Source organism: Cynocephalus volans, chromosome 9, assembly GCF_027409185.1.
Source record: "Cynocephalus volans isolate mCynVol1 chromosome 9, mCynVol1.pri, whole genome shotgun sequence".
Lineage (NCBI taxonomy): Eukaryota > Metazoa > Chordata > Mammalia > Dermoptera > Cynocephalidae > Cynocephalus > Cynocephalus volans.
The window spans coordinates 22361506-22374021 of record NC_084468.1 but is presented as its reverse complement, the minus strand read 5'-3'; the positions used below and the strand labels follow the sequence as shown (position 1 = coordinate 22374021).

General features: G+C 41.6%; 1 protein-coding gene across 2 annotated transcripts in view; it reads left to right on the top strand.

The window, feature by feature from the left end:
* SEL1L3 (SEL1L family member 3) overlaps nucleotides 1–12516 on the top strand; it is a 98978-nt gene that overhangs the window by 66463 nt on the left and 19999 nt on the right. The window contains exons 14-17 of one of the 2 annotated variants that reach the window (XM_063107780.1): nucleotides 705–767; nucleotides 4331–4507; nucleotides 6916–7043; nucleotides 9703–9786. In XM_063107780.1, coding sequence (XP_062963850.1) covers nucleotides 705–767; nucleotides 4331–4507; nucleotides 6916–7043; nucleotides 9703–9786 — 452 coding nt within the window. The remainder of the gene's footprint in view (nucleotides 1–704; nucleotides 768–4330; nucleotides 4508–6915; nucleotides 7044–9702; nucleotides 9787–12516) is intronic. The other variant, XM_063107781.1, reaches the window with a different exon arrangement.

Sequence of the window (12516 nt, the reverse complement as noted above, 5' to 3'; positions counted from 1 at the left end):
AGACCTTCTGTCCCAGCCTCGGACCCACTATTTCCTCACATGGTTCTCCGCACACCTCAGTGTGGTCCACAGAGTTCCTCTTCTTTTACAAGAACCCCAAAGCCCGTTTCTGTGGTGGACACACTGCCTCTTCTGGAAAATCTTGATTTTGCTGGAAGAAACTTGTTAGTTTCTGTTAGTTTCATCTGAGGCAACTGATTCCACAGAGACCTATCTCCTTCACAGCTAGTTCTCGAGCTTATTCTGAAGCCACAATGTTCCACCCTGGGGACTCCAGCCAAGATGGGAGATGGCTGCAAACGACAGCCTACCTCTTGACTGTCCAGCACAGATAAAGTGCTTTATCTGGCTGGCAAATGAGATAATCCCCAGAGGAAAGCATCCAGGATGAGCAAGCTCATTTAACCTGATTCACGGCCCCCAACATTACCTGTGGATTGATGGGAATGTGATTCACACAGTGATCTCTGTAAAGCTGGGAGGTTGAGGTCTGTCACCTCTGCTCCCACAAACACAAGCGATAATAATGATGATGATGATAACGGAAAAACACTGCATACAGAAATTGTTAAGATTGGGTTTAAATTAAGGTTAGGGTTTTATTTGTAAGTATTTGCTATCGAGTGTTGGTGTATCTGTGTGATGCCTTTGAGTGCATGTTGGGTTTATTTTCTTCATAATCATTGCTGTTTATCAATGTTTAGGGTCAAGGAGTAAAAAAGAACAGACGGCTTGCCTTAGAGCTAATGAAGAAAGCGGCTTCCAAGGTAACGCATGCATATTGTCAGAGCAAACAATTTCACCTCTTACACCCACGCTCCCAAGTCTAGAAGAGGAAATGGACAGCCTCTTCCTACAAAGCCCCAAGGTGGAAATGGGATGGGGAGGGGTCACCTGGCCTTGCAGTGATTAGTCATTTCTGAGTTACAATACATACAGAAATTTGCCACAATGGGGACAGCAAAATTCAAAAGCTAATTTCACCTTCCAGTCAATAGAATTTGGGCTGATTTTGTTTGAAGGCTAAAATTATAATCAGGAGCTGCCCTGATAACAAGCAGCAGGGCTCCTTGAAATTGAATGGGTAGAAATGCCATTGAATCAGGAAAACCGAAAACCTAGTTTCTTTGAAGGTTAACCCTGTCATGTCCAATTCCCATTTGCTTCTTGTGCTTTGCTAAGGGGCTGTTTATCAAGTTTATTGCTAGATTTAGGGATTATTTTGCTCTCGTCACTATTTATGTTTCAGTGGTATCTTCAAATCAGCTAGTTTTTATGCAGCACTGGAGTGGAGATTATAATATTTTGCTGGGGGGCATGCACACACGTGTACACACATGCACATGCCCAACACATGTACACTCACACATGCACACGCATGCATGCACACAGATGTGCAAATAAACAGATTTGTAGAAGCCACTGTAATTCCCCACCTTGACAGGGCACTTCATAGCCCTTTTGGGTCTTGAGTTCCTCCATTCCCAAGGCTGCCAATATTCGCCTTATTGATGAAGACTTGTAAAGTAACCGTGCTGATTTTTGCTCATTGTCTCTGTGTTGTCAAGAGGGCATGTAACCCAGGAAGAGGGCACCTGATTATGTGAGCCCCAGCTCCTGACCCCAATGCAACTGATAGGGCAGAAGTAGAAACACAGCTTAACGGAGGTCATTGAGGTCTTTGGTTCCAGAGCACCCTAAGGTGGGGCAGTGAGGGGGTTTCCCCACAGGTGTGAAATTTGCATCTCTTTGGCCATCCTGGTGGTGAACTGATGTCTAATGTGCTTTATTTTGAATGCATTTTTAGCAAAGCCTAGGTAAGTATTGAGGAAATGCAGTTTTATGGCCTGAAGTAGTCATGTTGTTAAAAGTGTTGTTTGATTCTCATTCATTCACTCAGCGAGGACTTATTAAAGCCTGTAGGAGCCAAGGGAAGACATCCCCTTCAACCTCCTGAAGATTCTCTGAAAATCAACTGATAAACACAGATTATTATGAGGAAAAGGCATAACATCTTTTATTATATCATAGTTTTATGTGATGTGGGAGCCTTCAGAATGAAGACCCAGAGATATAAGGAAAACTGGCCACTTTTATGCTTAGGTTCTGTGAGGCAAGAACAGCTGTGTAGAAATGTGATTAGACAAGAAAGATATGACCTAATGCTAATAGACTGAGTGGGGAAATCCATCAAGGCCTGTCTGTTCAGATTCTTGACCTCTCTGTGTAGCATTCCTTCCTCCAGGGCATGGGGCAGAAACCTTTCTGGAATGGGGGTCATCTGACTGCAATCAGACAAGGTAGATCAGGGAAATTCTTTATGGCCAGCTCCAAGTCAAAAAGGCAGGAGGGAAGATTAGAGTGTATCTATGACCTGCCTTGGGGAAGAGGGATTCCAGATTCTATGGCTTGTCTCAGGGGAGAATGAGGCTGAGAGACAGGAAGGCAGGAGAAGGTCAGAGGAAAACTTTGCTTTCAAAGCTGCTTCTGAGGCTTTCACTTTGGGGTATCGCTTTCGGGGTCCCAATAGCCCCTACTCTTTGTCAGCCACTGGGCTGAAGGTTCCATATAATCTGATTTTTAGGACTAGCTAAAAGTCAGATGGAGGCATATCTGTTCGATTGAGCTGGGTAAACATCCAGAACAAACTATGAGAATTAAGCAGCAAGATAGAATACCTTGTAGGGCTCCTGTACTAGGTCCCAATGCAAGCCCTAAAGGAAGAGTTCTGAAAATGTTTTGAGTGATGACAGGTGCATGTGAATGAGGTTGTGGCCTCTGGAGGCAAGCACTAGCAAAAGCCATTTTGATTTGTACCTTCCGTAGACTTTTTCCAAAGCTGGTTCTTGCCACTGTATAGTATGACCTGGTCTATTGCTTCACCAAAATGCATTCTGCAATACTCACTGGGAGCTTACATTGTACTAGGCTCTAGAACAACATGTCCATGACTGGATGTGCAGCACTGACGCTTCCCCAAGTAGCACTCTAAAGTCAAATATCTTGAGGACCTGTGGATGTGAGCCCTACTCTAGATCCTGAGGGTGCAGGATTTGGATTTCACTTTGTTCAACATCAGTATTCCAAGAGTGGCTTTCATTCACTTGTTAAATATTTACTGAGTGCCTGCTCTGTACCTGGGATAAAAACCAAGATCCAGCCTTCACGGAGCTTCTATTCTAATGGACTTTGCTAGTTTCTTTCTCTGAGTCTTCCTGGCCTCCAGATGACAACATAAAGACTAGGAGGTGTAGCCTTTTAGGGGCCACTGCAGACTGAAAAGGCTGCAGGCTGGAATCTCGGCATCTGTTCAGGGACACCCATTCTTCTGTGGTGAAAGAGGAGGCTAAAGAAATTTGGTTCCACACTTTGACTTAACAAGTCTACAGATGTGAGGGCACTGTTTGCCCCTAATACTCCCTTTTCCCCTGTTTGCTCATGGTCTTGTGGGTCTGGCAGGAAGACAGGAATGAGAGCACTGTGTGCACAGGTATGCACAAAGGTGTCTCACGGCTGGGCAGGAGCCTCTGTCAGGACAAGCTGCACTCCTGCAGGGCTCCTAAGCTTTCAGCAACCAGGCTGGAGGCTGTCACTTGGAAGCGAGTGAAGGCATCTGGGCAAACCAAATGACAGTACCTGCTAGAATGAATTCAGCAAGAACAAGAAGGCTTGAGGCTAGATTGACATGAATGGGCCCTTCTCCGGTGCCAGTTCCAGGTTTAGACATGGTTCTGAAACCCTCCTCCCTTTTCCAGCCCTCCCTTCTGCTTCAGCTCCTCCCAGACTCTGACCCCCCTGTTAGAACTAGGGATGCCAAGCAGTCACAAAGCACCTGTGCTTTGCATGCAGGATGTCATGGCTGCTTCCCTCGGAGGGTTTGTCGGTGTGGGCAGAGGAATCAACAGATGGTTAGGCGAGTCACCTAGGAACTGTCCCAGCCAGGGCAGGCTTTAAGCCTCCTGCTGCAGTGAGCACTCATGAATTTCAAAGGCACTGATAATACTGCAGGGTGATAAGAGGCCTTTTGCAGACAAGGGCATTGCATAAGAGCCCACAGGAGCCAAGTGATGATTTGGGGGCCAGCGTCACTGTTGAGCCAGAAAGCAGAAATCCCAGCAGCAGCCAGGTGAACTCCACCTGGGAAGACTCTGAGGCAGGCTCCTGTTTCCTAGCACTTAGCTTTTCTTTAGTGCCATCTGCCCCAAAAAAGAGAAAGGAAAGGTTTTGCTCAGACTCAGGTGGAATGCTTCTACAATTGCTTCTAGATCTCTTTAGATTTCATTAGGGAAAAAAAAAAAAAATTAATTTCTTTCTTGTTCTGAAATTTCAGGGATTGCATCAGGCAGTCAATGGCCTGGGATGGTATTATCACAAATTCAAGAAAAATTACACGAAAGCAGCAAAGTACTGGTTAAAAGCAGAGGAAATGGGGAACCCAGATGCATCGTATAATCTTGGAGTCCTGTATTTGGATGGCATTTTCCCTGGAGTTCCTGGAAGGAATCAAGTGAGTAAGACTTCAGACCAGCTCTGCAGCTGGCCCATCACTCGATCAGAGAGTGTTTGTGGAAGGTGTGCTGTGGGCCCAGCCTGGACCAGGTGCTGTGGGGGCTAAAGCCACAACCTGAGACACAGACCCTGTCCTCAAGGAGCTCGGGGGTCCAGTTAGGAAGACAAAATAGTGAAGATCAAAGGATAGCATTTAGCCAAGTGCCAAGTGTATGCTAAATGGCATGACCCAGACAGTTTTAGAAAAGGGAAAAAATGAAGGCCCATGCGGTGGGAAGACTTCATGGAGGAGGAGGCTGAATTGGGTCAGGTGGGGGGAGGGGCGATGATGCAAGGTAGGAATGAGTGAGATGGTGCCGAGCCTGATCTTACTAGAAGCAAAGAGAGCTGAGTCCAGATAGGGTTGCCTAGTGTGAGGCCAGATCTAACAATAATAACAACAATGGCAGTCTTTCGTGTCTGTGCAGAGCACTTCACATATGCAGTCTCATGTGATCCTATCTGTCCTCTGAAATAACCACTATGATTATGTCCATTTTACAGAGTAAGAGACTGAGGCTCTGAGAAGTTAAGTAACTTAGAGTCATACACTTAGTGAGTTAGGACCTGGACCCCAGTGTGAAATGGAATCCCACTCTCTTAATAAAAATATTGACGATGGCAATAATAACCCAAACACCATTACAGTCAAAATTTATTAAACACCCACTCTATGCCAGGTGCTTTTCTGGTCACTGGGGATAGATCAGCAGAAAAAAACAGTCCCTGCTCTTGTGAAGATTACATTCTGGTGGTGGAGAAAGATGATAAATGAATAAATATATAATATAAGGGCAGGTGGAGATAAGTGTTATGGGAAGAAATAAAGTCAGATGAGGAAGACAGGGAGGGAGGAAATTGGGGATGCTATTTAACAAGAAAGACCAGGGAAGGCGTTCTGATAAGGTGACACTGTACTTACTCCAGAAGGAATCTTGCAGATAACTGGGAGAAGAACATTCCAGAAGGAGGAGACAGCCAGGGCAAAGGCCCTGAAGGTAAAGCAGGCTTGGCATGCTAGAGGAACCGCAGAGGGGTCAGAGTAGCAGGAGCAGGAAGCGAGAGGGATGGGGAGGGGGCGTGATAAGACCAGGGAGGGAGCCGCCCAGCTCATTATGAGATTCAGATTTTGCTAGGAGGGAACGGGGTACTCACTGGACAGTCTTAAATGGGGCAGTGAAGGGCTGTATTTTAAAAGGCTCCTGCTGGACCCTAGTAGAGACTACCTGAAGGGAGATGAGGTGGGAGCAGGCGGTTAATGCATTGAATCCAAGTGAGAGAGGACAGTGGACAAAACCAGGGAATATCCGTGCAGGGACCGAGATGTGATTGGATTCTATATATATTTTGAAGGTGGAGGCAATGGGATTTGCTGATGGATTGGATGTGGGGTGTGAGAGGTGGAGAGGAGTCAGGGAGGACTCCAGGGTGTCTGGCATCTACCGAGATGGAAGAATGGAGGTGGCATTTATGGAGATGGGCAAGACTGTGGTCACAGCAGATTTGGGGAGGGGGGAGACTTGGAAGATTATTCTTTGTGAGATACCATCCTAAACCTGGAGAGGATGTTATCTCATATAATCCTCACAACAATCATTCATGCTGGGTTCTATCAGAAGCCAGTTTTTTTAGTTGAAGAAAATGAGGTTTAGAGTGGTTAATTAGCATGCCCAGGGCCACACAGCTAGTAAGGAGTAGAGCTGGGATTTGAACCCAAGCCTGTCTGACTCCAAAGCCAGTGCCGTTAAAAACAATAATTCACTGCCTCAGAAAAATAATAGTAATCGGTAGAAAGTATACCCACCTAAGTGTTTGTTTTACTTTTTTTCCCTCTACCTCTCACTGATGACATAGGCTCCTGTATGTGACATTGCAAATGTCTAGTAACCCTCCCACACATTTGCAAGCATGGATTTTTTATTGTCATAAACTAATTCTCACCTTTCTACTGGAAATGCAGTTTTTGCACATGAGTTTGAAGAAAGGTATTAAGCAAGGTTAGGAAAGCAAATGCCTGAATTTTCACCTGGTGTGACTTCTGATATAGTCTTCTATTTAGCTTGTAGGGGTCATGTGAGGATCAAATGAGATGGCAATGGTATTCGAAGTTACATGTGGTCTTATTTATTGGGTAAACATAATCAACAGAGCAGCTGCAGGGAGCTCAGACATCCCAGAGGCCAGTTTCTGTGACTGGCTGTCTCCCTGGAACTACTGCTTGACATGGTTTTCTTAAAGGTACCAAAATTTTAAGCCTGTAATAATATCAGGCTTAAAGTACCTCACCACCTTGGCTCCCACGAAACCAGCCCTGCCAGGAGGACTCTTCACTAATGAGAGTGACATTTTGTTCATCTCTCCTTACAGACTTTAGCGGGTGAATATTTCCATAAGGCTGCACAAGGAGGACACATAGAAGGAACCTTGTGGTGTTCTCTCTACTACATTACAGGCAACCTGGAGACATTCCCCAGAGACCCTGAGAAAGCTGTTGTGTAAGAATCTGTCAAATGTTGCATATGAAAAGAATTGTTCTTTATTCACCATGCCTGAGAAAATGGCATTCCTTTTTCTTTTTCTTCTTTTTGCATTTTTTAAATTGCATTTTTATTTTTATTGGTTATATGTACCTGTAGTTTAAAGAGCCAAATAATTTGATGAGGCAAAGATTTTTAATTTTTTAATTAAAAAAATAATGTTACAAGGAAAATTAGGAAATCCCTGCCTACCCATCCCACTTTCCACTTTATTTCCTGCTCCCTAGAATAAGTCACTTCCAATCTTTTATTTCTCTTTTGCCTCTGTCTCTAAATAACATGCTTATACCACTATTTCTTGGTATTTTCATTTTAGGCATTGTCTGATGATGTCACACTGTGAAAGATGAAGATACAGTTTTCTTTTACTCAGCCACCTCCCATGACCCCACACATCTGCACTTCCTGCCCTCCCTCATCCTCCCAGTACATGTATCACTTTGGTTAAATCAGTCTCAGGGTTTACATTATTAGGACCATGTAAAAGCTGTTCACAGCTGAGCCATATAGTGTACTATGATTACTTTTCTTTTCTCACACAATGTTTTTGTTGTTATTATTTGTTTGCTTAGCTCTCTGTGTTCTTATCATTTTCTATATACTTGTTCTCCAAATTCTCCTCCACCTGTCTAAATCTTCTGTCAGTATGTTCAGGTAATAGACCATCAGGTATTCTATTAATTTAATCTTCTTGGTGACATTTCTTCTGGAGTCTTTGTTCAGGGCAGTGCTGTCGTCCTATTCACTTTGTCATCATTGTGTTGGTTCCTTTTCCTTCCATCTTTGTCTTTTTTGCTTCTCTTTGTTGGACCCCTTTCTTCCTCTTTCTTGGTCTGCACCTACGTTTTGGTAGAGCACACCGTACAGTAGCTTTCTAAAGAATGGTTAACAGGAGGCACATTTTTGATGTCTTACATATCTGAAAGTGTTTTACAGGGGTTGGCAAACAATGGCCCACTGGTGAAATATGGCCTGGTATCTGTTCTGTATGGCTCTGAGAGCTAAGAATCCTCTTTACATTTTCAAAGACTTGTAAAACAAACAAGAAAAATATGCAACAGAGACCATATGTGGCCCACAAAACTTGAAATATTTACTATCTTGCCCTTTATAGAAAAAAAGCTGCTTTAGGACACCCTCACACCTATAGCCCGGCTCTGTACAGTGTCATTTTTCATAAGACATTTGGTATCAAATCCAACCAGACCTGAACTCAGTGATAAAACTTGACTTTGACTGACTCGAAGTTTTTTATCATTGCTATTTATTGATAACAATTGATATTTGATGTGAATATTCATGTTTCATGGATTTTCTTGTTATGCTTTTGTTATTGATTTCTGGCTTAATTTCAGGGTGATCAGAGGCATATTCTGAATGATTTCAATCCTTTGAAATTTATTGAGGCTTGCTTTATGACCAGTATGTGGTCAATTTTGGTATATGTTTTATGGTCTCTCCAAAAGAGTGTGTTTTCTGAACTCATTGGATACAGTGTCTATATATATATCAATTATATCAATTTCATTAATTATAATTTTCAGATCTATATCCTTTCTGACTTTTTTTCCTGCTTTTTGTATCAGTCATTGAAAGAAGTGTGTTAAAATCTCTCATGTGTGTAGACTTATCCATCTCTTCTTTTACTTCTGTCAGTTTTGCGTTATGTATCTTAAATCTATGATATTGGTTCATACAGATTTAGAATTGTTTTGCATTTCCGGTTGACCTCTTTATCATTTTACAATGTCCTCTACCTCTGTTGCTGGTCCTTGCCTTAAAGTCTATTTTTTCTGATGTTCATATAGTGACACAAAGTTTTAGTATTAGGGTTATATCTTTGTATGTTATATTTATTTTCAACCTTTTAATTTTAATCTTTCTCTGTAATTTTAATGTATTGAAAATTTAATGTCTCTTGTAAGCAGCATATAATTGGATTTTTATATTTTTTTATTCAGTGTGACAATTTTACTTTTTAATTGGTATATTTAATCTATTTATATTTAATATAATTATGGACATATTTGATTTTAAATTTGCCATTTTACTATTTCCTATTTGTCCCATCTAGTTTTTTTGTCTTTTTTTTCCCTTCTCTTGCTCTTCCTTTGTATCAATCAAGTATTTTTAAATATTCTATTTCCCTCTTCCATTAGTTTGTTAATCATACATTCTTATACTATTCTTTAAGTGATTATAAGTCTACAGATTACAGACTAGTTCATTATAAATAAACCCCTCCAGGATAAATAAGGGGACAGAAACCAAATATGGAAACTTTATAATATATCATTAACATAATGGAGAGAGCACTAGAACTCTTGGTGAAGATTATATTTTTCCATAGTTGTTGATATTTTTCATTATGTACTTTACATGTTTTTCTTTCCATAAACGACAACTCCTAGTCATTCATAAGAAAGGGCCCTGAATGAAAAGCTCTCAAAAATGCATATTTTTTTACCTTCTTAACATTCAGTTCTCGTTTGTTGCTCTATAAAAATTCTAACAAGCAAAATATTCCCCAAGTGGGATTTATTGAGATCATATGAAGAAAAAAGTGATTATTTAATTTGCCATGGTTTGCATATTTTCTCTTCCCTTTTCTTTCCAGATGGGCAAAGCACGTAGCTGAGAAAAATGGCTACTTAGGCCATGTCATTCGCAAAGGCCTCAATGCCTACCTGGAGGGTTCATGGTAAGCTTGGCACCCATGTTAGAGAGGATTTTCTCAGCCCTTAACTTTCCATCTGTCAGTATAGTCTTAAGAGGTATAGTCTTAAAATGCAACTGAAAAGCAATTTGCACAGAAATCACAGCCTCTCAGTAATGATATCCAGAGTATCACAGACTGATTGGCTGTTGATTAGAAAACATAGCATTTCCATGTTTAATTATACACAAAAATTAGTGCTCTAGGGGGAGTGTCCACATTCATCAAGTTGAGAGACACACAAATACATTGACTTCTCTTTCCTTCAAGCTTCTTCCTCTTGGTTTTAGAGTCTGGAGACAGCACAGGAAAACTTAGGTGAGACCCTCTGCCTTTCACTTCCAGGCCACAGGAAGTCTAGCATTTCTACCTCATTCATGGGAAGAAGGGAGATCAGTGTGTTTAAGTCTCACGCTACCTCCTTCCATAGATATTTTACTGCATCTGCCATGGCCGGGAACCTGGGATTGCTGGAAGTCACTCACCAATGTCCAGTGTCACAACTAAGTAGATACTTCCCTTCCTATCTTTCTGATGGAGCTGGCAAATCTCATCCTGTCCTATATGGGGTGAGACATCACATATGAAGACTTACAAACATCCGTTTGCTGTTATTCATTGATTTTGCAAATAAAAATCACCTCTCTAAACTCTACTTCACTTCTTTTTTTTGCTTTCTTCTGTCAGTTCTAGCATCCCATCTTTGTTTTCCCTTGGGCCACATTTTTCTAGGCTGGTTTATTGCCTAAATGATCTGGGTATTTTGGTAATAACTAAAAAGGATATGCAAATCAGCATATATTCCCTTGGTCCCCTGCCTCAAAGACATTAGACTAGTCCTACCATCAATCACACTCTGATCTGAACCTTGATTAAAAATTAAAATATAAGTACAAAAGAACGCCATTTTCTCTATTGGGTCATAGCTGCACCCTCAGCCAAATCAACAGCTAGCATCTCAGTGAGCAAGAATCTTAAATTAGAAAATGCAGGGATATGAGCCCAGTAAAAAAGCACCAAATACAAATGTTTATTATTATCATCCTGTGAAAGTTTATTATCTGTGGCCTCACTTTGCACCACCGTAAATTTTTGTTTTAGAGAAATTACTATTTCCCAATTGTAAATATACCTTACAATTTTTGTGATGTTTTATCTTGTTTCCCAAGTGAACTTCAGTTCATAAAATTCCCAAATTTGACTTTAACTCATTCTCTACTTTTTTCCCTCTCAACCTCTCACCCTCTGTTCCCCATAGCTTCTTAGGGTGAATTAATGTTCATATATCAAAGTGTTTATGTATGGAGTTTTTCCAAAGGGAAAGCAAGCCTGTAAACAGCACCGCCCCACACACATCCCCAGGATGTCTCACATGGCTTTCCCCTTAAAGAGTGTTTGTTAATAGCTGAGACTTCTTGTCTATTTTTGAATTTACCATCACAAAGCACTTCAGCTAGCACACTTAAAATTTTGCTGTGAAGGGCTAGATGAATTAAGATATTTGTGGCTTGCTCTCTTTTTTAGAATACATTCAGCCACAGCATGGGATTTAGGGTGGGGAGAAGGAGAATTTAAGTGTGTCCTCTACTGATTGTGAGTTTTAATTCAATTTAGCAGATTTTACTGAATACACTTCATTCAGGCTGCCTTGCCATAAGCTTCAGGGGATGTCACAAGTAGGGACTGGGGAAGTTTGCAGCCTCTCCTCTTCCACATGTAGATTCTCACATGGCCCATATTTTGTCTGACCTCTAAGCCTTTGCGCTGGCTGTTCCCTCTGACCTGGAATCCTGCCTATCTCTTTATTCCCTTTTATCCTTCCTTGGATCATGATTGCTCTTTACTTATGGATTGCACTGTGACTTGTACCCCAGTGCCCCATACATGGGGGCACCTAGGAAGTGCTCAGAATCTACTAAACAAATGAACTAAAGCAAATAGAACAACCCTAACTAAAGGGCCATGAGCAGTATATAAAGAACATTCGGGATTCTGAGGAAGAAAAGGTGCGATCTGGGGTGGGAGGCTTGGGACAGCCTTCATGATGGAGGCTGGGATGATATAGCCTTGAAGGATGAATGGACTTTTCACTTAGCTACACAGGGAACAGCATTTATGATAAAGGGAATTGCAAGAACAAAAGCAAAGATAAGAAAATTCTGGGTGAGTCTAGAAAATTCTAAGCCATCCACTTTGCCATGAGAGTAAGACTTGAGAGTATTATATAATGAAACCAAAGAAATGCTACTTTATAGAATTTTGAATGGCAGGTTATACACTTCTGATTTAATTTTTGAAGTAGTGAGAAGCCATTGACAGTTTTGGAGAGGAAAGTGACGTGACAGAGCCTGTTTTCTGTGAATAATGGTGAAGAGAAGGGAGAGCCTGAAAGGGGAACTAGTTCTGAATCTAGGTCTAAGGAAGTGAGCATTTGACCCGGAGATGTGGCATGAGGCATGAACCAGTTGAGTGGGGTTTCTCATCTTTTATTATGCAGTCATTGACACACATGAAATAATGTGATATCTATGTAAGTTCCAAAGCATAATAATAATAATAATAATAAAATGTAAACCTACCACCCTACTTAAGAAAATGAACATTGCCAGTACTGCTGAAGCCTCCTGCGTGTCCCTCCCAGATTAAATCTCACCCCCAACCCCAGTACCCAGAAGTAACCATTATCCTGAATCTTGTTGTCCGTCCCTTGCTTTC